Raw genomic sequence first — 27075 nt, forward strand, 5'->3', positions numbered from 1 at the left:
CCTTCTATTGCAAAATGTTTTTTTTCCCATAAATTAACATTTAATTGCATTATTTGATCATTAAAAAAAGAATGAATGGTGCCACCATATATATATATATATATATATATATATATATATATATATATATATATATATATATATATATATATATATATATCCTGCAGAGGAAACTGATTTGAATGACACCGAAGGACTCACTGAATTTAATTTAGAGGGATAGTTTAAAGATTGTTTAACGAAAACGAAAAAATTTTTGTTAGTTAATCATCAAAAACATTATTTGGGATTGTTTTGTGTACAGCTGTGAGATGCAGTTCATGGATGTCCTGACTGGCAGCAGCTTCATTTCTCAGGATGACAGTGATCTCAAGATCACTGCCAATGGAGTAAAACTGTCCCTGGATAGAAAAACACAGAGAAACTCTGACAGAACGCACAACAAAAAGGGAAAAGGCAGCCAACGTTTAAAAGAGAGCTTTGAATGTCTTTTAACGAAGCCTGGAGAGAATAAATCCTGGCCGACATCTCCCCCCAGTGGACGGAGGAGGCATTACCATCTATGTAGGTATTACGTCTCTGATGTGTCAGAGGGAGTCAGGGCGAGTCTCGACTGCAGACATCGTCGATGCGCGCAGGATGCTCATCAGCATGACAAGAAACCATCGCTTTTCTCTTGAAGGTTAGACATTTGTGTTTGTTTCTAATTCCTCGTATTATTATTTCACGGTTTCTCGAGGGTTTTTGCTCCCGGATATGAAAGCTGTCTCAAAGCGAGAGCACCGCCTCGCAGCGGGATCACAATAATACGTGTTTTACAGTCGTAGCAAAAAACAAATGAATAAAATAAAATGTGTGCAGCTGATTTGTTTTTAATTTAAAACAGTGCTAAACGAGCTGTGGGTCACAACCCGCAGCGCCGTGCTGCTGCCTCCCTCAGTGAGCATCAGCAGACATAATGACGCAATGTTTGTTATTATTTGGTAGTGTCGGTGAATGAGCATATATCCACGCTTTAAGTATGGTGTCAATGGGCCTGTCATTGGCTAAACCTTCCATAAATAGATTTGTAGTGGGAAGCTTCGGCCTGTTGTTTATTTCCACGCAGACTGCCTGCTGAATAACACCCAGCTTTCTGCTGAAGCCTGAAAGAGTGTGTATCTGATATTATGAGGTTATATGTTGGGGGCTTTTTTTTTATAATGCACTGGTTGCATCCAGTGTCATATTTACTGCTTTATGAAGCCAGAGTCCTCCCTGATGTTCCCAAGGGGCAGGGAAAGGATTAAATTTGATCTTCTGAGCCACTCTTTTCATAACAGAGCAGGCACTGGGTTCTTTGGGGATTCACTTCTGTCTGCCCTTTCTGTCCTGTGCTCATGTGTGTTTCAGAGGAGTATTTTTGATTGAACAAATCAGATTTGCCACGTTCTGCCTAGTGTGTTGAGGGAAATCCATGACTTATTCTCCCGAGAATCCATTTGGTTGAAACATAACCTAAAGCAGTTCATCTCAGTTGAGCTTCCTTTATAATTCTCAGTTCTCTGAAGAAGACTTCTTTTTCCCGCTTTCTAAATGTTCTCTTCATATATTCTCGTCTTCTTCAATCAGTTTGATCAGAGAGCATTTTACGGCTCAGCTTCCATGATTATTGGTGCATCCATGTGCATGTGGCTGTGACAGACATTTCCATATGCCAGGTAAGCTGATTGTAGACCAGATTCAAGGGAGAGCAGCGAGGCACAGGCCAGCTCTGGACTGAATCTGAATCAATAAATGGAAATGAAGAAGAACATTGAGGTTACAGAGGGACAAGGGAAAGGAAGTTGGCTTAAATAACAAAAAGAAAACAAAAACAAAAGAAAAACACAGGATTGATCACAAAGGGATGAGGAGAAGGAGGAGAAGCTGTGGAAGCGCTGCAGTGCAGCCGGTGCTGACAGCACCTGCAGGGGGTGAGCCGCCAGACCAACAAACTGGGACACATTTGTCTCCAAAGCATCCCAGTGGACTCAGGAGCTCCCGAATCTCCGCACTCTTACTACACACCATTTCACCTGCTTCCCTGCAGCATGTTCACCATGTTTGTTGCCACACTGTTCAGCTAGAAAACAGAAACAGGGTCTGTTTAGTGTGTGATTGGGGTCAGATGTCACCTTCAGGACAGCAGCTGGATTTATCCTCTTGCTCAGTTTAGGATGACGATGAAGAATTAGCTGACGTGCTGTCTGACTTCATCCCTCTGGTGCAGGACAGAAACTTGCATTCATTTTGACCATTATCATCTTCTTCAGCTGAACTCCAGTAAAACCAAATTAACATTGCAAGATTGTTGTTGTCATCAGCTTTGGTGGATGTTTGAGATCTTGGAGTGGACTTTTGCTTAATACACTGTTTCAGGTAGTTTGCTTTCAGATAAAATATGCATAAAACCACCTTTACTGACAGCAGCTATACAGCGAGGTAAGCTGCACACACTTTTAACGTCAGCATAAAATTATGTCAAAGAGAGGAAATCAGCTACTTATACACTGTGGTCATCCCTGAGACCAGAAACAACCCATTGGTGTTCTTGGGTCATTAATCCAATATATGTTTATTGGTATCAGTATTTATAACAGCTGTTAAAGGAACCTTCTTTTTTTTTCAAAGTTAAGAAAAGATGGGAGAAACACCCTTCACCACACTGAGTGTTGATGTTGCATAGTTCATCCACCAGAGGGCTCCCTGCAGCTTCTCTGTTGGAAGCAGCCTCAGAGCGTAAACGAGTAAACAAGTAAATAAATACAAATAACAAATGTTAGGTGAATTTGTTCATGTTTTGTGACTGAACAGAAAAATATATCTGATATTATATGAGAACATCAGTAGAACATCAGTATCTACATTTTTTTTTATCACACGTTATCTTTTGGCGTTATAATCATCACGTGCTTTCAGCTTGCCAGCGTGTGGTTTGTCGTGGTGAACCTTATAGCTTCAGGGCTTTTGCTCGGCCAAATTATGAATCCCAAGATTGTTTTTTTCTCTGGAGGAATTATTAAAGATATTTTGCTGAGAAAAAATATTTATCGGTTTCAACTAAGCATTTGCAAATGAATAAATAAGGGCAAAAAACAAGTAAGTTTAAACCTTGCAGTACATACTGCCAATCCCATAAGTGGCTTCATAAAAAAATAATCAGGCTAAGCTCCATAAAGGGCCAGACAAAGAGAACATGTTGGATATTTACGGTGATGTGACTCAGAAAGACCAAACCGAGGCACCGCACAAGTTCATATATGTAGAAATGAAAAGGTTTCTAATAGAGATGGCACGATACCACTTTTTTATGTCCGATACCAATACCGATATCATAAATTTGGATATCTGCCGATACCGATATGAATCCGATATAGTGTTTTTTAATCAACAAAACTGTTTTTTTTAAATATCTTGCTGCATTTTGTATAAGTTCATACTCAAGTTTAAAACAACAACTACACTAAAGCTATTCTGTTATACCTGTATGCAAAAAAAAATATTTCATAGTTCAGCAATACTGATCAATCTAATAAACTTAAACCTACACCATCCTCCCTATTCTGGTATTTTAAAGAGTACTTAGCATAAATATTAAGCAGCCTAACTAATAGGGTTCCAACTCCCAGCAACAACAAAAATAAATAAATAAAAAATAGGGAACCACCCCTCACGCTCCACCTCATGATGCTTAATCGACGTAACCAACCTTAATTTGATGCAGTGTGGAAAAAAAATGCACAGAAATCAATTATTTTTCAAGAAATATTAAATAGATTCAACATCTTTCTTCAACAAAATTGCAGACTGCACAGATGGTACCTTCCCAAAGGAAAAAGTACTATAGCTTACTAGGGTATATATATTAGACTTAATAGTTACTATATACAGTAATGGACTTCTATTTATTTTGCATCAAATTAAAACTTTGGGTGTCAGATAATTATTTATTAAAAGCTAGACATTTTAAATGAGAATAAGAAAGAAAAGTATGTCTTTGTGCCCCCTTTTCCCTGTTAATGCCCTATCGGCCCCCCTGGCTAAACTTTGCTAGATCCGCCCCTGCACAGTTACCAGCCGTCAGCTACGTAGAAAAAGATCCTCGAGTAGAAAGTAATATTAAATACATTCTAACAACAGCTTATCAAGCTTAAACGTACTGCTGTTGTTCAGCCGCTGGTTTCCTCTTTCTGGTGCAAAGTGGGCCAAAAGCAAACTAGAGACACGGACTCGCGACAGAAAAGCCGATCAGCTGATCGTTAAGCAGTTTCATGATTGAAGTAGCAGCAAGAAGAGGCAGTCGCTCCATATATCGTTTGTTAAGCTTAATGCAGGAATGCTTTACAAACACTCAGAGATGGACTTACACACTTGCTTTACTTCTCTCGGGTTTTGTGAGGTGCTTTCGTGATATTTAATGGATCGGATTAAATTTTTTATTTTTCTCCGATATCCGATCCAGTAATTTAGGTCAGTATCGGACCGATACCGATACGTAATATCGGATTGGTCCATCTCTAGTTTCTAATCAGTTTGCTTTGAGTTGACAATGTCTTTGAAAACTGTAGTTGCTCCTGTGCACTCTTCATTCTTGGGTTTTGCAGGGATCTAAAGAAAGAATAACCGTGTTATTAATACGATTAGCACTCATACTCACAATACTTCTACTACTGCTAATAATAATCTGACCATTTTCCTGTTAATATAAAACATATTTGGTTTTGTAAAATTTCCAGTACCGACTGATATATGAAGTGCAGTTCATAAATCAGTCCAGATGACAAAGCTGTTGATGTTCTCTCATGTTGTACGCTGCTCAAACAACTTAAAGGAAGACTTTTTAATCAGAGTACTGCATGAAGTCTGTTAACATCTGGGATACTGATCAGGTTATTTAAGTATCAGACAGCGTTGTTAATCAGTTTCAGCTGGTTTGGTGTTAATGAAATTGACAACAGGTGCATTAAAGATGCAACAATGAGACAACATCCAAAACAGGAATGGTTTTACAGGTATACTACTGGAATTTTTCCCCTCCTCCTTATTTCTGACTGGTTTTTCACTGGTTTTTGCATTTGGCTGGGGTCAGTGTCGTTACTCATAGCATGAAGTGCTATCTGGACCCTACAGAGGTTGCATAGGTAGTCCACATCAGTATGTTTCCCAGCACAATCTCAAGAACATGGAAGAGATTCTATAAGACAGGCAGTTACTCTAGGAGAGCTAGACAGGGCTGCAGAAAGTCGTTAACCTATCAGCAGGTCTGTTGTTTGCTCCTTTGTAGAAGGAGGAACAGAATGAGAACTGCCAAAGCTACAAAGTGATGTCCAACAGGACACAGTGTGAATGCCTCTGACTAAACAATCACAATCAGACTTCATGAGGGTGATCTGAGTGCCTGACATTCACTAGTGTACCCTGTGCTCACTGCTCAGCACTGTGGAGCCACATTGGTACTTTCCATATAATACTGGCAGATCCACCACTTGTGTGCTGTGCTTTTAACAGATGAGAGAAGGGTCTGGAGAAGCTGTGGAGAACATTATACTGCCTGTAACATCGTTCAGCATGAACGGTTTAGTGGTGGGTTAGCGGTGGTCTGGGGAGGTATATTCTTGGAGCGACGCAGACCTCTAAAGGCTGGGCAACGGCACATGACTGCTATTAGGTATCGGGATAGAGTCGTTGGATCCACTGTAAGACCCTCTGCTGGTGCAGTGGGTGCTGGGTTCCTCCTGCTGCAAACAGTGTCTGGGTTCATGTGGCTAGAGAATGCAGCTAGTTCCTGGAAGGAGGTTTTGGTACCATTGATTGGCCCCCATGCTCACCTAACCTAAATCCAGTAGAGCACCTGTGGGACAATATGCTTCAGTCCATCCAACACAGTCAGGTTGCACCTCAGATTGTCCTCTGTGATGCTCTGGTCCAGATTTAGGAGGAGATCCCCCAGGAAACCGTTCATATTCTCATTAGGAGCATGTCCCAACATTATCATGCATGATTTCAAGCACATGAAGGCCAGTGTATTACCACATCTTAAATGATAATCAGAAGTTTTTTCGAGTGACGGCATTACCTGGTTGCAGACAGCTTTCCCGTAGCGTATGAAAGTGGCAAAGTGCTCGCAGTTTAGAGTAAAAAGGTTATATGGAAGGGATTGATTGAGAAGGGCGTCACGGCGTAGCCTCATATCCTCAGGTGCTGAAGGTGTGAAGGCATGGCGATTGTTACTGACCAACGCATGGGCTCCATGTGGGACATTGACCTCACCAACAGGGACTCTGCGAATCTTGGTTTCTCCAAGGAGAAGGTCCCCACATACTGGCATGATTTTTTGCAGATAAGTACGAACAGTTGTCATTAGTTGCTTCTCATCTTGGAAAAAAAAAGGAAACAAGAAATGTTAGTGTAATAATTTGCCTGTTTAATGAATGCAATGAACACACATGTTTTACTCACCTGCAACCGCAAAATGGATTACATGTCCATCGTCATCATAGATGGCCCAGTGCGAATATCCGAGTGGGTAGGAAAACTCAATCAAGTCTCCAAATTTTGCAGTGGATACAATGTTATCAATCTGTGTTAATAACAGTTAATAATTAGAATAAAAGAAGCAAGTAGTGACACATCTCCACCCACTACCACTCCCCGTGTACCCAGATAACAGGTTCAGCTACATTACAGAAAGTGGCTGACACATTTGTTTTTTTAGTACAGGCAATCTGCTTGTCAGAGGTAAAACTTACCCAGTTTCAGTCAGCATCTGAATACATTTAATGTTGCAGAACTATTATACTGTATTTGTATTATTTGCCAGACAGGCTGGTTTGAGTTTTTCAGAAAATGCGGATTTTCTGGGATTTTTCCATACAGCTGTCTTTAGTGTTTACAGAGAGTGTGAGCGGTGGTTCCCTGTTTCAAAGTAGCGGTCAAAATACTTTGAACTGATAGAAAGGCAACAGCAACTCAAATACCAGCAGAGGTATGCAGAAGAGCACCTCTAAAGGCACAACACATAAAACCTTAAAGCAGATGGGCTATAGCAGCAGAAGACCGCACTGAGTAACAATCCTGTCAGCTAAGAACAAGAAACTGAGGCTAAAGTTCACAGAGACTCACTAAAACTGAGAAAGAGAAGATGGGCAAAACGTTGCCTGATTCAGTGAGTTTCAACTTTTCCTCCAACATCCGGGTATTAGGGTCACAATTTGGCATAAACAGCATGGAAGCATGGATCCATCCTCCATAAACCAACAGTTCAGGCTTCTAGTGGTGTAATGGTGTGGTGGATCTTTTCTGGCACACTTTGGACCTAAGCACCAGCTAAGCACCGTTTAAACACCACAACCAGCATGTGTACCCAACTACTGAAAATAAATCTGGAAGCTCAAATCATCTTAAACTAGTTTCATGAACATGATATTGAGTCCTCTGAACTAAATGTTACGAGATTTCAGTCAAAAAAGCATCTTTGGGATTCGGGGACACCTCATGGATGGGGAACTGTGTGACGCTATCGTGTCAACATGGACCAAAATCTCTGAGAAATGTTCCCAGCACCTTGTTGAATGGCAGGAGGAATTAAAGAATCAAAGCAGCTCTGAAGGTAAAAGTGTCCAGTCAGTATAGATAGATAGAAACTTACCTGCTGTTGATAATTCATGGCTGACTCGCAGTTATTTAGGTTTAAAATGAGAACTCCTGCAGCTCTCCCAGTCTGGTGTGTTTGCTGCGCTACTACATTCAACAATTAACTAACAATAAAGTAAAAAACAAAGCAATTTCTGTCAAGTCTCCTCCCAGTTCCACTCCCCGTCAAGTCAGTGAACAGGTTCAGCTGCATTACATCAAGTGGCTTTTCATAAATGAGCTGATCTAGCTCGAGGCGACCTGCTGAAGTTCAAACCGAGTGAAAAGGAGTGAAAAGCTACTTAAATAATGGTTTAATTAAATAATATAACAGGATCCAAAGGAAGTCTTAGTGAAGCTTACCACCAAATTCCCACTTCATTTTGTGTGTATGGATTGTAAATTGCTAGTAAACTTTACTTGCAATTTACAATTTACTTACTTATTCTACTTCCCACTTTTCTACTATAGCTATACTATGAGCTGTGACAGATGTGACAGACATGAAGGTTTAGACTGCTGGTTGGATTTATAAACATTTTAAAAATATAACCCTGAAGTTCAGAAAATGGAACCTTCTGTGTGATATAGCAGAAATTTGTGGGGGAAAATGGGGAAAATTCACAGCATCAAATAGCATCTTTTGCCAAAACAGCAGCTGAAAAAGTAAAAACGTAAATATTTAGTAAGTGATTATCATTCATCACTTCTAATGATGATTAAGTCTTTTAATTGGATTGGAAAGTGGTTGTTTCAGCACTAGTTCCAGCCCCACATATGTGAACTGAGTGTATCTGATGACCGTCAGACAGATGAAATGAAGATGATCCTTCGCTCCCTGTGGCTTTGCATTAGATCCTCTATTGGTTTCCTAGAGAGCTTCCCACAATGCCCCAGGCAGTGGCGATTACAGCGTGCTAAATGCCAACCCCACTGTCAATGACTCCTACACAGCCTAATGAGGCAGAGCATCCATGCTGTAATTGTCATTTGTTTAGATCTCACATGAAGGTGTGAAGACAGGAATTAAACTACCACGGAGAATCACGCTGACTAAACTGTATGTGTGTGAGGTGAGTTCTAGCGCTGTGCGTGTGTGTCGCCGGGACGCCGCGTTTTCATTTGCACGTGTCGTGTGACGTCAGAGAGGATTCATGTGTAAAAATAGACTTCCTTTGCAGAGGTCTTCACACATGAATGGACAGAAACACTCACACACAGATGTTCTCCCCTCATCAGTGTAGCATCAAATAAACAGCAACACACAGAGACAGATGAACGCGTTGATACGACCCTCGTCTCTGTGTATGAGGAGGCAGTGATCGCGCTGAGCAAAGGCAGGTTGTATAGTTGTGTAAGCAAACATATACCAGAGAGGTTAACGGAGTCTGACATCTCACAGGAATTTGAAGCAGCTCATCAGACCACTTGCTGAATCCTTTTCATTTCTTTTAACATTACACGTTTGCTTCATGCATTTCTGGCATACAGTATTCCTTACCGAGGCTTTTTGCTTTCAAATCTCTTCTCCTCTGTCTTTGCTGAAAGGAGAGCGCTTACTGCAGAAAACAATATTGCGACAGTGTGTCAGCTCACAGGACAAAAATAGATATAGAAACAGCTTTAATTACTTGCACACCAGAAGAGACGTGTACTCACTATGGAGAACTGTGTCAGCCCTCTTTTCTAAAATATTTTTCTAGGAAGAGGAGGTGCTGTGATTTACTGAAATATGTGCAGCGTTGATCAAAATCAGACAGTATTTTTCTGAATCCATCCCTTTTGACAAGATCCTTTGAAGTGATCCTAAACCACGACAGAGCTTCCACCGTGTTTTACAGGTAGCGGTGGACGCTCACTGTCCCTCCTCCTGCTACCAGTGAGCAGCACATGGATCAACTGAAGGCAGATGCATCTCTCAGGCCCTGTGTCATTCTTTGCTGGATTTTTTCCTGTTTCTTAAGGACATGACTTAACATTGCTTAACAAACAAAGAAATCTTCCTCTAAATATTATCAGGTACAAAGACCGGACTGAAAACGAATGAAAAAAGGTCCAAAGAAATAATTTGAAAGGCTTCCTCAAAGCCTGGTGAACAATTGCAAAGTTGAATATTAAAATAAAATCTGGATCCTTGTGAATAAACTATAAAGAAATGAGGGATGGCTTAAAAAACTTAACTTAAAATACTGACAATGCTCTATTTTTTTAACCATATGTTATTATTTTTGTGGTTTCACTGATTTCTTTAAGCATTTAGCCTGAATAAAAATTGTTTTTCAGACTGAAAGTTAAAGAAAACAGTTAACCCAAACAATAAACTTATTACTAATCATTTAAGAAAATAATTTCCAGATTAACTGATAATAAAAAATAACCCGTGAATGTAGATCCACGTCTCCAACAGATCTAGATCAGCAGTGGTTTAATCTTTTGTCTCTTTCTGTTAGTTGGAAGAAGATGAAGTCAGGGGGAGATTGTTAATGTTGCACTGGAGCCAGATCTCCTCTGCTGGCACACTTGGCACAGCTTTAGTTTCCTGCTGTAGTGAATAATTTTGGCAGGTGCAGCGTCAGCAGGAAATCAACAAACCCTACGTGCTGTTTCTTTTGTATTGTCAGCCCCAGTGAAATGGTGATTGTTGTATTTGCAGTTAAACTATGAATAAAATGCTATTAGAGTGAAGTAAACAGCATTGTTGCTATTAAAACCTGATTGTATAGTGCAATTATCAGTGTACAGACCTATCACTTGATTTAGACAAGTGCATCACATCTACAAGCCAGTTTTGTGAACGTGGTTTGAGAGGTTGTGGAGATTATGAGTTTTTCTGTTACGTCTGTTTTCTATGTGAGCATTTCTGATTTTCTTTACCTGACTCCCTGTTCCTGTGTTGGTTATTAGGTTTGTCTAAAACCAGGAAAGCACGAATAGCATCAGGACGTCAATTCAGTGTGCTGCAGTGCTGTTTTTTTTCTACAGCTGTGTGAAGTCTCACTTTTTCTCTCAGAAAATGTTCTCGCCGCCTATATTAGCACGTTAACATGGGGATAAAAATATTTAGAGCAATGACACAGAGTTGCAAAACCTACAGCGCCGTTCGCCTCAGAATGAAGCATCTGTGGAAACATCATCGAGCTATTATTAGTTATTCATCCTTTAACCCTGTGAAAAAAAAGAGGAATGTAACCGGATTTTGAGCATGTGTGCTGCAAAGTGGCTTCCTTTATGTGACTAACTGCGAGCACATTGCTATTTTTCGGAGCTCAGCTGCTGTAGTGATGATGAGTTTGATGTCAGTATCAAAGAGCTGAAGATGTCCAGTTCTGTCTGATTTGCCTCGTTTTCTTTCTTTCTGTCAGGTTCCGCAGTGACAAAAGTGTGACTGCTCAGATCCACACGCACACACGTCATAAGAAGGCTTACGCAAGAGTTTTGACTCTGTTCCTGCTCGACATTGTTCTGCTCTTCAGGCCTTTTTTACTCAAAAACAAAATCCTCAGCCCTGACCTGAAACCACCATGTCTGGGAAGGAGCGCAGCCCCCGCCATCGGCCATGGTCGGTCTACCGGGCTAATACGTTTGATCTCTCTGCTGAGATGATGGGGTTGGCTCTCTCAGGTAACCAAGTAACTGCTACCATGGTAACCTTACTTCATTGATAACAAAACTGTAAAGAGCTTCTGCTCATCTCTGTTTCGCTCTCTTCCCCACAGGCAGCAGTCAGGACCCAGATGAGCCCGTGCTGGAGTTCAGCGTGGGTATGTTCAGGATGTGTTTGTAGATATTGTTGCTGCACCTTACTGATGCACCAGACTGTTTATTATGTTCTACTAGAATTAATATGGTAGTGTTCAAATTATTTTATTTTGATCGATCCACAAATGCACGAGCATTTATGCAGCTAATGCTTGATATCAGAGTCCCTGTAGAAGCAAGACTCACCACTCAGCAGCCATCTTGGAGACACCCATAAGCACTTCATTTGGCAGTTAATTTAATTAGTCACAGCACAATAAAAATCCCCACAATAAGGAAATATTGAAACTTTTTTTTAACTCTTAAACCACATATCATCTTCCACTGCTGTCTCTGGATTTTGTCTCTGTTGATGTTCCTTAATCCTCTAAAGCATATTAACAAGTCACAGTGCTGCCAACACTCCAAAACCAAAAACTCATTTATGCATCATATGTCTGCAGCTATCTGAAGTCCACAGCTGGTTAACTCTTCTCGAATGCACTGTTTGGGTGTTTCAAAATGATTCCTTTGACATAGGGATGCATCATCCTACAAAGCTACACTAATCTGTCATTAAAACTTTGGAGTAAGGTGCTGCTTATCCTCAACTCTGTGCAGCATTTAAGCATTTTTTTTAGATTGTCCCACTGCTCAGCATAAATTGCTAGATGCAGTGAGGCAGACATAGACAAAAAACAAACCTTTATTTAGGATGATTTGAGAGGCCAGAATTACAAAGTCTGCAAGATGGTGAGGAAGCTGAAACCCAGAGTTAAGATAACAAGATACAGGTGAACATCATCATAGACAATGAGATAGACGAGGAAGTTAAATGAAATAAAGTTAAACACGGGACACTAGAGACAAGTATCAAAATAAAACAGGAAGTGAAACATAGACACATGAATGAACTTAAAATAGTGGAGTTGACACAGAATGGTACAGGAAAATACTGAGGAGCAGTATTAAACTGAAACTATGAACCAAAGATTTAATACACATGAAAGTCAAGGTGAAAAATGATAAACAACAAGGAAGAGAACATCTTGAATAAGAACTCTATATCCAAAATACTATCTTTGTTTTTTTGCAGTGAGTTTTCAGCTCACTGTTTTCAGTGAACGCTGATAGTCAGCTAGTTAGTGAACATTTAAGAGCGTTTCGCATCTGAAGAGCCAGAAAGTTCCCTAATAAGCAGTAAGAGAGCAAAAAATAAGACAGAGAGAGAAATGAGGCCAGAAACAGAAACTAAGGGGATAATAGTTCAGCAGTTTTAAAAAAATATTTTGCCTCACTACCATTAACTGGCTAAAAATGTTTAAATATTCTACTTTAAAACATGATGATTTGACTGCGATGCTGTGTTTTTGTTTTTTCATTCTCAGTCAGTTTAAGAAAAACTCATAAACATGATGTGTCCCCATAATTACTGGCTCCTATTTATTTTTTATCCACTAAAGAATTACTCAACAGCTGCTGCTTGTCAAGTACTAACTACTCCAACATACTATATTTAAATCCTCCCATTGCTACAGATTACAGACCATCCCACTGTTAAATCCCCCAGTTTGTAATCGCCTGTGTTTAAATGTCCCTGCAGCCTGCAGTGAGCTGGTGACTCCTGCACTGGACCGTAAGCCGACCAGCTTTGTGGCCGTCAGCTGCACCACTCCGCCCCAGGCCTTCTGGACTAAACACGCTCAGACTGAAATCATAGAGGTATGCTACCTTCTACCTCACTGTCACTTCCTGCCTGCCGTTGGATGCTTACACAGCCTTTTCCCCTCGTCTCTCTGTCTTCAGGGCACCAGTAACCCCATCTTCCTGAGCAGTATAGCTTTCTTTCAGGACTCTCTGATCACTCAGCAGACGCAGGTCAAGCTTTCAGTCTACGACGTAAAGGACCGCTCACAGGGCACGGTAACCCCCCCACCCCCGCCAAGACAATTTCTTACAAAGTCAATAAACTGTCTTTAGATTTTCCATTGCAAAAGTAAATAATGCTCTTCTTTAACAAATCCTTCGTAGTTGATGCTCATCTGGGTAGAACCCTCTAAATCCTTTCGGTTTGTGTGTTTTTATGTGACAGATGTACATGCTCGGCTCTGCCATGTTCTCCGTGAAGGAGCTGCTGCAGGACAAGCACCACAGACTGCACCTGACTCTCAGGTAAGAGGCACGCAGAGCACAATGTGACTTTTCTGTGTTACGAACTGCAGGTCGCATTTGGGTTTTTGGGGACGTTGCACTCACTTGGTTATCGCTTGATTTGTCAGGTCAGCAGAGAACGAGCGCGTGGGCAACATCACTGTCATTGCCTGGCAGATAGAGGAGAAACGTGAGCAGAGAGCTCCTGTCGCAAGATTACAGAGGGGGGATACTGTTAATGGAAGGGTAGGAATTCACAAAAATGACTTTCGAATGAGACTTTGTTTTATAGTTTGTGGCAATATTTGAAATTAAAGTATGAAAATGTATTATTTTTTGTTAATTGATACATTGAGACAATTTCCTGTTTTACTTTTAATTTTTTCCTGATGTCAAAGTACATGAAACATACCAGGAATAACAGCCACGGGCTTGTGAATGTGCTTGAATTGATTAAAACAATATAAAACAATTTTATTGAACTTCCTGCTTTTTCTGACTTTTTTGGTAATGTAAAGGTCAGCAGCACATCCTTCTTTATGCAAACATTGTTGTTTATGTGTGCATCAGATGGTTCTGCCTGTGGATGAAAGCCTAACTGAATCCATGGGCATCAAATCCAAGTCGTCCTCTTTGTGTAAAGATCCGCTGCTGAAGGCTGGTGAGTGAACTCTTATGTGAGCTGTTGCTACTCCGAGTTATGGGAAAGTTTCACAACCAGTAACATGTAGTTTGCTGGCAGTAACAATGGCAGTGCTCATTTATATTTTTCCTTGTTTTAGTGTTTGGCGGCGTCATGTCACGGACGTACCGTTTCCCCACTACGGATGGTAACCACCTGCGGATCCTGGAGCAGATGGCAGAGAGCGTCCTCTCCCTGCATATTCCTCGACAGTATGTCAAACTGCTGCTGGAGGAGGATGCTGTCAGGTATAATGTGAAAGATGTGTTGATGCTTTTTGAAGTGATGTCAACGTCTAATAAATGCGAACCTTTTAAGAAAGCGTTCTCTGCGTGCTACCATAGACTGTATATAAAAGATGGACGTGGTTCCGTATTGTCGCCAGTTGGTTTGTGGATTTTGAAGCCTCTGGTTTAGTTTTTACCTTCTTGGCATTTTGAAGCTGTAAGTGATCACATTTGGATAGGAGGCTGGATCGCTAAGCTATCAGGTGAAACTAGCATGTTTGGTTGGCACATGCTTCTTGTTTGTACAGTTAGCTTTTACATTTTAAATACTCCACAACTTCACAAACACATGTAGGAGCAGAGATTCAAATTAGCTTAGGTGATGCCTAGTAAGCAGATGTTTTGCCATCCATCTATCTGTGTACCTACCAGTGTTGGTCAAGTTACTTGAAAGAAGTAATCAGTAACTAATTACTGATTACTTCCCCAAAAAAGTAATCCCGTTACTTTACTGATTACTTATTTTCAAAAGTAATTAATTACTTAGTTACTTAGTTACTTTTTAAAAACACGATTTACAACCTGAAGAGGTGATAAAGCGATAGATCTTTCAGCCCAATTCTACTTTTTCTACATAATCCATCATACAAAATGTAATCAAATGGAAAAGTCTCTTTTTTTAAACTTGTTTTATCAGTTTTAATCTTTTAACTTTATGCATCAAGCAAAAATTTAATTATATGCAACATTCTCTGACTTGAATAAATTAGTTTAACATTTAAACCTATTTTCTACACATTCCAGCACATAAAATAAAATATTTTTTGTGTTTACACTCAGTCTTTCAAATAGATGCAAGTAAAACACAGCAGAAAATAAATAAAGTCAAAGACTAGCGGTCCTGTTGCGCTATTTTCACCTGTAAAGCAGGACTACGGTAGGCGGAGGTTTACCCTGGTGCAGGTGTGCTGCGGTCAGTTGAAGAATCCACGAATTTCTCTGTGAATTTCCCATTACGTCGTTGCGCACTCGGTGCTTGCTTGGAAGTTTAGGGGGTTTTTCGCTGTAAAAAGAAGTTTTCTTCCCACGCACGATGGACGCTAATGTTTTTGTCACTTTTTATGGAATCAAACTCAAAGTAAGGTCAGTACTTCCACGCTTTAAACGCTGCACGCTCATACTCTCTCCCGCACTCGATATGTGATCCATTGTTGATCTGCACACAGCTGTTGTCACTAACGGCGCACTCGCTTACGTCACTGTCATGAGACATTCTTGCAAAAAAAATCATGGTTTTAGTAACGCAGTAACGCAGCGTTCCTACGGGAAAGTAACGGTAATCTAATTACCGTTTTTGCAATAGTAATCCCTTACTTTACTCGTTACTTTAAAAAAGTAATCAGATTACAGTTACGGCCCATCTCTGGTACCCACGCATTGATCAGTGAATGATTTTAAGCCAGTTTATTGGTTTCAGTGTCTTTGTTTGCAATGAATCATTTTGTTCATGGACTGAGAAGATTCTTGATTGGTTTAGTTTGTCTCCCAATATCCTCAGTCTTAGAGGCTATTTCTTTGTTAATGCCTCCTAGCAACTTAAGCAGCTTCTTTCTTTCTTTCTCCCAGCTGATCTCTTTTCTGGTGAGCTGCTGCCTCAAAGCAGCATTTTCTGCAGCCACCTCCTGGTTTTCCTTCTTTGAGTCTAGAAGGGCTTGTTGCAGGCTGTGCAGCATGCTGTTGGGAGCATGTGCGTGTTGCTGGGCAGAAAAATCAGGCTCATTTGTTTCAAGTGACTGAAAAACACAAAGTATACATCTGACAGGTAAAAATACTGACCCATCCTAATGCTGTAAACACTCAAAAACATAGGTCTTAACTCACACAACTGAACCGTTTTAGCTGTTTCAGTAAATACAGTCACTCAACACTGAGAACAAATATTAGCAAGCATCTGTATAATAGTCACAAGGTTGTGTCATACAAACTGTAGGTAAATAAAAAGGCATTCAGGCCTGAGATGATGCAATAAACTGTTACTTCGCCTGTTGCATTGTCGCTTTTCTCCATATTGGCTAAACACAGACAGTGTAGACCTGCTGAAGTCAGAGTACTGCTTCAGTGTTTCTCCTGGTTATTTTCTTCAGTCTTATTTCTGTAATTGTTCAAATGGTTTGATTCTGGTTTGGACTTCAGACTGTAATTGATGGAATTCTTCACAATTTTACATCAAAATATTATTATGTCCTGTTTGATTGAGGGGATCAAAGTGCTGTAGTTGTCGTAGCAACCCAGTTTGTTTGCTCTGTGTAAGAAAAACTTAAACTTGTACAAGTAAGTTAATGTAATTTATTTTTTTTAATGGTCATATTATGTAGCCAGCAGTACCTAAAGCTATGTAGCGGACACAATCGTCTGCACATATAAAATGTAATCATCCACACAAAATAAATTTTGCATTCACGTCTGAAGGCTGTAAGTAGTGATTTGGCTTCAGCTTGATGAATTTATATGAATACATCTCTTTTTATCCCCCTTCTCTAAAAATGCAGTAATTTGATGCTGAAGTCAAAGCAGTCTTTTAAGATCACAGTTTGTTTAGGTCATAAATATTAAGACATGAAACAAAGCTATTTAATACAGACACTTGGGGGGGGAAAATCTGATAGATTCCAGTTTGTGCATGTAAACAAGTAGTTTTCTTTTCATCTGATACAGGTTTCCCTTGGGCAGTGTTATTAGAAAACATTGCACACATTTTGCAGATGATACACAGTAATATGTAAGTATCATCTATGATATGCAGATAATGCAGTAGCCAGTCGATGCAAATCACTTATTTAACTACAGGCATGTCTTAAAGACATAAATGCATCCTGTGATTTTCTTCTGCTAAATTCAGACAAGAATGACGTGATTGTACTCGACCCTAAAGAGTCAGAAAGATGGCGTTTAACTAGATACTTACTCTGGATGACATTACCCTGACCTTCAGTAACACTGTAAGAAATCCTGAAGTTATTTTTATATATCAGGATTTGCCCTTCATTGCACACATTGCACAAATATGCAGGGCTGCTTTCTTTCACCTATGCAATGCTGCTAAAATTAGAAACATCCTTTCTCAGAGTGATGCAGCAAGAGTACTGACAGGGATGAGAGATCGTATTTCTCCTATATTTGCTTCTCTTCGTTGGCTCCTTCTAAACCGACGACTGAATTTAAAGTCCTTCTCCTCACAAGGTCATCCCTTAGTTATACTGCTGTATCCTCAGACTGCTGCAATACTCCCCATATGTTAATATGCCACTGCTGTATTCTCTCTTTGTTTCTTTCCCCTCAACCCCAACTGGTGACGTGACAGCAGATGGCTTCTACTCCCTGACCCTGGTTTTGTTGGAGGTTTCTTCCTGTTAAAAGGGGATTTGATTGTTGGGGGTTTTCTCTCTGATACTGTAGGATCCGGGGTACTTGTGTTTGAGCCAATAAAGGTGACACAGGTCATCCCATATAAATTAGTCCATGTAAATTACTAATTACTGTAATTTATTTATTTGTGGTGTTATTTGCTCCTTTAACTTTGCATTCTTATTGTGTTTTTGTTAGATTTGTGAAGCTCTTCTAGATGCATCTTACTTTTTTTTTTTTTTTTACAACCTTTTTCCCTGTCAAGAAATGACACTTATGAGGAATCTAACCAAGCGTGTACTTTTCACAGATTGTTTCGATTAAATAATAACTGCTTGAGGGTAAAACGCTGCTTAGTACTCCGAACCCCAAAAATGGCAAAGGTTAGAGAAAATGGTTTGAAGAGATATCCGCAGGCTTTCCCTTAATGGTTGACTTTAATGTCTGTAACTGCTTTACTGTTATGTTCATTTGCTCGTTCAGTTTATAACTGAATGAGCAGCACAAAACGCACTCTGTGAGCTGCTCCGTGCGTCAGCTAGATGCACTGATTGTTACTGCATGTGCAGGGTGTGCGAGCTGGAAGAACTGGGTGAGCTGTCTCCATGCTGGGAGAACCTCAGGAGGCAGATCATTACTCAGTACCAGACCATCATCCTCACCTACCAGGAGACCATAAGTGACCTGCATGAATATAAGGGTTAGTTCCATAATATACATTGTAAAGGGCCATCACACTGATTTTAAATGTCAAAATTAGTCTTGCACAATGTGACCAAAATGTATTGTTTTACAATTGGGGATGTTTCCTGATGTCAGGAAGTAAACAGCATTAACTCCCCTAATAAGATAAATGTTACAACATTGAAAATATAGCCTTTCTGACATCATGTACAGCTGTTAGCGGGTTTTAATCATTATTTTCTCCATCTTCCTTACACAGAATCACAAACAACTGCTTTTTCTCATTTCTGCTGCCCCACAGGTCCGTCATTTAAGTCTAGCACCTTGAAAGCTGAGAGGAAGTTGGAGTTCATCCCCACTAACCTACATATCCAGAGGATGAGAGTACAGGGAGAGTCTGGTTACGGTACGAATTTGTCCACAAATGTTTAATGCATGCTTTCTGTAACTTAATATTCACGTTTTTCATGGATTTCCTCCCTTCTTAATTTTATTTTCTAACCTTTAATCAGACCGGACGTACGACGTAGTAACTATTGGTGCGCCTGCAGCACATCATCAAGGCTTTAAAGGCTGCGGTCTCCGAAAGCTGCTGCACAAGCTCGAAGAAGCCAGGAAACAGTGAGTTGTTTGAAGCTTGCGTGAGGATTTGGTGGTTGTTTTTCATTTGAAGTTTATAACAAACCTTTTTTTTTTTTAAATTCAATCAGAACCCATGGAGAGGAGGGGTAAGGTTCTCTAAATCCTATTACAAGCTTTAAAAGTGGATAAAACCAAACCACACTTGTTTCTCAAGTAACCTCTTTTTCTTTCTTGCACACGCATCAATGCACACCTGGCTCCAGCTCTAAAGCAATGGCATACCAGCCTCAGGATGTTGTAAAAGCAAAGGAGCTGATTGGTCAGATTAACACTCTTAAGACACAAGTGTGTTACTACACTGAACGTCTGTCCCGAGCTGCCAAGGAGCGCTCAGCCAATGCTTTGGAGAGAACTCTGGCCATCCTAACAGAGAAGGTAAGACTGAACTGCAGGGATACTTAATATGTACAGTACTGTGCAAAAGTCTTAAGCCACCATATAATCATATAAGATTTTCAAAAGTGCTATTTTATGCCTGTCAAACAGTGTTATATTTGGCATATTGAAAAATTTAACAAAAGTAATGGAAAGAAATTATGTGTTTTGTGATTAGTGCCTAAATTTGCGAATTAGAATCAGCTCTTCAGTTTTATGTTATATGTAAACACAACACCGGTTCATCCCTTGATTTATGTTCCTTTTTTGTGCTTGAATGATTAATAGGTCAGTGTTAATGAGCTTAACAACCAAAAACACATTCATCTGTCAACAGTCAGGTACAAGGACTGGACTGAAAGTCTCCAAAGAAATACTTTGAAAGACTTTCAGAAAGCCTGGAGAACTATTTTTGAAGACCAGTTAATAAAAATTGCAACATCAAGATAAAAAGGTCATTAGAGTTAAAGATTCATTAGAATTAAAAGAAAATACAGGAAAGGATTCTAAAAACCTGACAAACTAACAAGGACTGAGGGAACTCACACAGATTAAATCCACACCAAGCAGAGAAAAGCACAGAGTAAAAACATAAAAGGTGACGTAAAGAAAAAACCTTCAAAATAAAACAGGAAGTGACTGGAAGAGACACACAGGAGAGGGCACTGAAACCACAGAGAAATGAAAAAATAATAAATGAATGATGTTGCAGATTACAGCCAGTGCACTAGCACTATATATCACGACAATGCTGACAGCACTGTGACTGCCAGGCAACCTCTGACTCACACAAACACAGACTGACCAGGATGAAAAATTAATTCAGTTTCATTTTATTACCTTTAAGAGCCAGTTAATAAATGTTAATGTGTTAACGTGCTTTCATGTAATGTCTGTAGTGTAACATTTCTCAGTATAACTTATCCGTCTCCGTCTGTCCTGCACCGCTGCTCCTGTAGACTCGTCAGCTCGTGACCGTGTGCGACTCCAAGCTGCTGTCCACAGCCATCGTGGCTCTGGCAGCAGCCCGCCCAGAGTTCTCTCAGCAAAGCACCCCGTCGCCATCCTCCTCCCTCTCGCCCTCCTCTCGCTCTCCGTCCCGCTCCCCCTCTCGTCACCCCACCTCGCCCTCTCGTGCTACCACCTCACCCTCTCGCCACACAGCTCCTCTGGAGGGCAGTGAAGGGACTAAAAACAAGCGCGCTTCCATGCAGGCAGATTTGCATGAAGAGGAGTGGGTAAGAGAGGAGTCCATCTGCCACTTTTGGTTAATAATGTTTTTTATATGCATGTATATATGTTTGATTTGATTGATGGTTATTTGTGCAGGAGAAGATTTGGCTAAACGTGGATAAAAGCTTGGAGTGTGTGATCCAGAGAGTGGACAGGCTGCTGCAGCGGGACAAACTCCAGAGTGACAGCAGCTCTGAGGACGTCTTCCTGCTCGCCAGTGACGAGCCGGGTAACGCTAAGAAAGGTAAACGCACGTAGACAAGATTTTTGCATGAATCCACGTACTGAGTGAGCTCAGACGTCTAATACGAACAAAGGTACAGGTATAAACTTTCAGGAGTCTCCAGACGTCATCATCATTATCATCCCTCTCAACTATCCTGAAGCAGACCCTGGCATGCTGTCTCAGTCATGTTAATCATCTCTATTGTTTAACAGCTGAAATAAATCTTTAAGATACAAGTCCAAGTGGAAATCTGTCTGTATCCAAACATTTTTATGTTCTCTCATTTGCAGAAAGCAGCCCAGAGGTTGAAAAGTCATCCCCAGGTAGGAGCACTGTTTCCTTTACGAACAGTAGGTACATGAAAAAGTATCACAGTGCAAGAACCGATGATTAAAAAGAGGCAGAGTAGATTAAAAAACACACACAACTGTAATTAGAAGGAAAAAGACATCACATGTAATGTCACATGTAAGCAGATCTTTAAAAGAGGAGGCAAAAACACGGTGTCTTCAACATTCTCAGTCTCAACTTTGGAACAGCCAGGAGGGCTGCAGGACCTGAGGCTGCTAACTGGTTAAATAAAATGTTTCTGCTACATAGCCTGGGCCCAGATCTAGACCTGCTTTGAGAGTGATCAGTATTAAATTAAATGATAAAAGCCTATAGTGAGACTGTGGAGAGAGCCAGGATAGCAGCGATGTGATAGTTTCTGCAAAAAGCAGCAACATCTGATAGAATCAGGAGAGATCTCTCACTTTTACACTGATGTTTGACTGATGCAGGCAAAAAAAAAAATTTTTCTCTGTAATTCTTTTGTTCGTCCTCCAAATTATTGCTATTTTTAAATAAACCATAAAAAAGAAAGATGTTTAATGAAAACTGCACAAATCATTTTAAATTTGCAGACACTGTGGGGTTGTGTGTATAGCTATTACTTCAGCCATTTGTTCAGGCTATTTCAGGATTTCTGATAGAAATGTCCTCTCAAATCCCTGCAGGTGAGTGGAGCGACGCCCTGTATCCTCTCCTCACCACGCTGACAGATTGCGTGTCTCTGATGAGCGACAAAGCCAAGAAAGCCATGGTGTTTCTGCTAATGCAGGACAGCGCCCCCACCATCGCCATGAGCCTCACCCTGCAGTACCGCCGCGACGTCGTCTTCTGCCAGACGGTCTGCCGCTAACTGCTATGACTGTTACATGTACAGTGCATGAAACCCGTGCACGTGTAGGCTTGGACGTTTGTCCTTACTCAACGATTGTGATGATGTGATGTGTGCCGTTTACAGCTCACCGCTCTGATCTGCGGCTTCATTTTGAAGCTGAGGAACTGCCTCTGTGACTCAGGCTTCCTCAGGCAGCTGCACACCATCGGCCTGCTGGTGCAGTATGAGGGCCTGCTCAGCACTTATGGTAACTTTGTTTGTGCATGTTTGTGTATATAGAAATATGTAAAATCACAAAAGACTGTGTGCATCTTCCACTAATGATCTCCATGAAATTACACAGAAAATATTAGTATTATTTTTAGTAAAATTATTTTTAAAGCATTGCATTTCAAATAATAATAAGAATGAAAAAACTATAATTTCTATAGTATAATTTTTTTAAAGGTAGTAGTTGACTTAGGATCTGTTTAAAGGTACAAAAATTCAAAAGCTGCTGAAAAACTAATATAAAACTGGTTACAAAGCTTCCTTTAGCAAACTAAGTTTTGTGGTTTTTAATGTCTTTTAATATTAAAAGTCAATCAGAATTGACTCCCTGTCCATGCCCTGATTTTGTTCTTCCTTTGCCACATAAATGAAGGCGAGGAGCTGGCCATGTTGGAGGACATGAGCGTCGGAGTGATGGACCTGAGAAATGTCACCTTTAAAGTTACCCAGGCAACTTCTGGTTTCAGCCCCGACATGCTGCCGGTAATTACGGGGAACAGGAGCGGCTTTAACGTCAGGGTCCCGATGCCCGGGGCGATGTTTGACATGCTGCCACGAGAGATCCAAAACGGGATGCTGCTGCGAGTTCAGCCCGTCCTGTTCAACGTTGGCATTAACGAACAGCAGACTCTGGCTGAGAAGTGAGTCACTGAGACTAGAGGGCAGGAAAGGTAGAAAGAGATACCCATGCCAAGCTTGATAGGTCAGTCGCAAAAAGGCCAGTGAGCAGCACATTCGGCTTTAAAGCATATTTTTAAACCTCTGGCTGAATGAGGCTTGTTCACTGCATGGTCACTGCATAAATGTTCTCTCTTGCTAGACAACAAATTTAGATTTTTCTTAAAAAATGACTGTAAAGACGAGATTTTAAGTTACTAACTTTTAAAAACTGGGTTGATACATATGTGCGCTCGTTTTTATTGATGTTGCATTAAACTTTGAATGGCTGTGCTGGAAGTGAACCTCCTTCAGTACAGAAAAGCCAGACAGCAGCAGGCTATGTGTTATATTAATGAAAACTTTTAACTCTTAAATCATGCGTGTGTGCAGGTTCGGAGACACATCGCTGCAAGATGTCATCAACATGGAAAGCATGACTCGCCTCAGCTCGTACTACGACCAGTTTAAAGAGGTCCTTCCAGAAGACTGTGAGTGAAAGACATAATTTATTAGTGAGAAAAGTGTATTTTCCCCCCTTTTTTTTGTTCTTTGCTCACCACTCGTCCTCTGTCATCTCCTCAGGTCTCCCTCGCTCTCGTAGTACCACCAGCGTGCCCGAGCTGCTCAAACTGCTGAGCCAGAACGTGAACACCAAGAAGAACAAGAACGTGGAGATCCTGTGGCAAGCAGCTGAGGTAGACTCATCATCACTGCCTCTAATTCTAGCCCCTGAAGCGTAAAAGCTCTGTCTCCTTCTTCTAATCTCTTCCTCCGAATCCCCAAAGGTGTGTCGCCGCTTGAACGGAGTGCGTTTTACCAGCTGTAAGAGCGCTAAGGACCGCACAGCCATGTCTGTGACCCTGGAACAGTGTCAGATCCTGCAGCAGGAGCACGCCCTGGCCCCACAGGTCTTCTATCAGGCCTTGGACTGTATGCGCAGGTCAGTATCTACACCTAAAACACACTGGAAAAATAGTAATTTGCCAAAAAAGGGAAAAGAAAAAAAAAAGTATGACTTCTGTCTCACAGCGAGGGCTGCAGGAGAGAGAACACCATGAAGAATGTGGGATGTCGTAAATATGCCTTTAACGCCCTCCAGCTTAAGGCCTTTCCCAAACAATACCGCCCTCCAGAGGGGACATATGGGAAGGTCGAAACCTAAGTGGACTCTGCTATTTGGCAGAAACCAAAAGACTGTAAGGGGATGAAGAAGATGGCGCCACACAAACAAAAGCACCAACACAAACTGGAACAGCAGCCCTTTGTTCTGTGCTTAGTCATTGTTAAGATAATAAATGTCCAAGTGCCAGTGCTCACTGTAGATCATTTTCTAGCAGACTCCCCTCTCCTCTCAGTAGTATTAGATTCAAACACTTTTCACACATACTTCACAGCCACAGTCGGCGTTCTGTGTTACTTCGTAGCCAGTGTGCAGACAGTGTTTGCTGCTGTACCAGTTGTAGCATCGGGAAGCGTACAGTCTCTCTGGATTTATTTTAAGGAGACGTGCAAAAGCCTTTAGTTTTAGAAGAAAAAAGATGTGGCACACAGATGTATTTGTACTCAGCAGAGCAGCTTTTGTTGACGCTATCACACCATCAGTTAAGAAGTGAGACTGCTGATTATCTACAAAACATAAAACGCATTGAGCCCTTTTCAGACATTGGATTCCCACTGGCTTTACCTAGTGTGTCATTGACGCAAAAGTCATTTTACTTTTCATGTTCATCACATAAATCACTTCTTTCGGTTGGTCCCTTATCCCAAAGGGTTCACCACAGCAGGTAGCTCTGGATGTATGATCTGTTTTCTTTCCTGACTCAATTCCAAAGAGGAGTTTGTATCACCAGCTGGATGTGAATCTGAAACATTTTGCTTGGCAAGCACACATGTGTAAACCACCACACTAACAGAGCCTCAGACATACTGTGGGGGTAATAATCATTTGATCCCTTGCTCAATGGAGAGAGACAGAATATGAACCAAAAATCCAGAAAAAAACTCATAAAAAATTATAAATTGATTTGCATGGCAGAGCTTGTGTACCAGTGTGGAGATGCTGCTGTGGTGTTTTAGGTTGTCAGCTGAAAGGAGATATCTTCTTTTCTGAAGTCACTGTTGTGAACCAAAGCCTAAAACAACTGAAGTCTGCTGATTTCTGGATTCTGTCTTGGCTATTTCTTAGGCAGGAAGCCTAAGGTTCAGATGTTGCCAGACTGTAAGGAGTGCATGTCTGAAAGGGGCATTAAATTTATGTGCATATTGATCTGTGCCTCACCACAAACACAGCATGTGTGGTTCACGTCAAGCCAAGCCTAAAGCACTGAGGTACAATATAAATCCACTACGTAAAACAATTTCCATCTCATAGATTTTTGTCCTCTGTCCTACTTATTTTGGCAAATGACAGGGAATAATATGGGAACAGATATTAAGGTTTGTTCTTTTTGATCAACATATAAAGACAAGTTTAAAAGACAAGAGAAGCTAGCAAGATGTCACGGGATGCTAATGACCTATCTCCTGCTGTTAACTTTAAATCCACTCTAGGCAACATACAGGTCAATAAAGTTCATCAGAGCAAGCGTAGTCACTTGTTAGAGATGTTTCTCTGGAGATAAGCTGCTCAGCAGAATCTGCAGGAGTTGTTAAAATCAAAGAGCTTATTTTGTTTATTTTCCTTAAGCAGCCATCTCTTTGTCTTTCTACAAACACGTGAATATTCTGCACCACATCACTCCAATACAAGCACAGTTCTTTGACGAGTACGGTATATCTGACACGACTCTGGCATTTTTATTGAAATGATGTCTTACCTAACTTCTGATGTTCTTCTGATGCTACACTGGAAGCATTAAAGGAGAACTTGTGGACAAATGGTGGGCTTCAGAGTGGTCCATCACTTTATTCCACAACTCTAACATGTCTAAGGAAACATTTCTGCAGGATCATATGCAGCGCTATGGTGGTTTGAGAGCCCTTCAAACTTGAAAAGGTTTTTATTGATTAAAGCAATGTGTGTCTTGGTTTTTCTCAGTTCTCTGAAAAATTATGCAGAAGTTCTTGATTAGAATCAGAAATCTTATTCGTTTTGCCTGCATGCCTGCATATGTTATTGCAGCTGTACACCTCTGCAGTGATGTATGGGATATATGCAGTTTTGACTATCAATGAGAAGTTGATAAAGGTTTTTAGACTCAAGTGAAATAATGCATATTGCATTATTGTGATAACGAACACCTCTTTTGTTTTCTGTTTATTAGCTGTTTGCTTAAATTCTATAATGTGCAATACTTGCAGAGAAAGGGGTTTTATTTTGACCATGTTATTTATGTTCACATGGCTGGTGCTGCCAAATGCTGTTCTAGTTTCATCCATTGTTATCGAGTAAGTTATGACTTTGATCTGACCAGTTGTATGTGCAAACAGGATGAACAGGTACCAGCGACCTGCACACCACAAAGGTATGAACTGAAGCTGGATAATGAATAAAGGCTTGTCAATGGCAAAGTGGTGTGTCTGTGAATTATGCATTATGGTTAATTTATGGTACGGTGACATGTTGGTGCAGTGGTTAGCACTGTTGCCTGCTCCTGTGCCTGGGTGAGTTCTTTCTTGGTCCTCCCACAGTCAAAAGACATTCATTAAAATCCATTAAAAATTGATAGAAAACTCATATGAAGAAAAAGAGGTCTTTTGCTTTAACCAGCCTACATCAGTTTACTTCAAACAGCCAGCCAAATTTACTGTATGAAGCAACCTAGTTTCACCTAGTCAAAAACAAAGGACAAGGTGACTGAGCTAATTTGGGACACTGGGGTAAAACAGGCACTTAAACAGGGAACAGTGGAGCTGGCACTAAGTAAAATGAATGTAAAAGCATTGGAGGTGGGACAAGGGTCAGAGGGAAGGCATATTTAATATACAGGAAAAATGGGGCAAAGAAAAGCAACTGGATGAGATA

At 40.6% G+C, this 27075-nt stretch overlaps 2 protein-coding genes across 2 annotated transcripts; one reads left to right on the plus strand and one right to left on the minus strand.

Annotated features, from left to right (window-relative positions):
* Positions 1-557: 557 nt before the first annotated feature.
* On the plus strand, positions 558-26621 carry inpp4aa (inositol polyphosphate-4-phosphatase type I Aa). Its single transcript, XM_085250211.1, has 24 exons — positions 558-682; positions 11016-11274; positions 11370-11414; positions 12995-13113; positions 13198-13314; positions 13484-13563; positions 13671-13788; positions 14113-14203; positions 14325-14472; positions 18426-18556; positions 18842-18946; positions 19053-19161; positions 19251-19268; positions 19386-19557; positions 20517-20795; positions 20887-21034; positions 21307-21339; positions 22015-22187; positions 22305-22428; positions 22825-23092; positions 23502-23599; positions 23694-23806; positions 23897-24051; positions 24141-26621. Exons 2-24 carry the CDS (start codon positions 11175-11177, stop codon positions 24271-24273), a joined length of 2877 nt encoding a protein of 958 aa, XP_085106337.1. The 5' UTR covers positions 558-682; positions 11016-11174; the 3' UTR covers positions 24274-26621.
* LOC146556592 (phospholipase A and acyltransferase 2-like) lies at positions 3908-7790 on the minus strand. Its single transcript, XM_085250294.1, has 4 exons — positions 7670-7790; positions 6481-6601; positions 6098-6396; positions 3908-4629 (listed from the first exon to the last, which is right to left on the minus strand). Exons 1-4 carry the CDS (start codon positions 7685-7687, stop codon positions 4546-4548), a joined length of 522 nt encoding a protein of 173 aa, XP_085106420.1. The 5' UTR covers positions 7688-7790; the 3' UTR covers positions 3908-4545.
* Positions 26622-27075: the final 454 nt, after the last annotated feature.

Source organism: Mchenga conophoros, linkage group LG16, assembly GCF_057382185.1.
Source record: "Mchenga conophoros isolate Kocher_MC1m ecotype Shallow Benthic linkage group LG16, M_conophoros_male_GT1.1, whole genome shotgun sequence".
NCBI lineage: Eukaryota > Metazoa > Chordata > Actinopteri > Cichliformes > Cichlidae > Mchenga > Mchenga conophoros.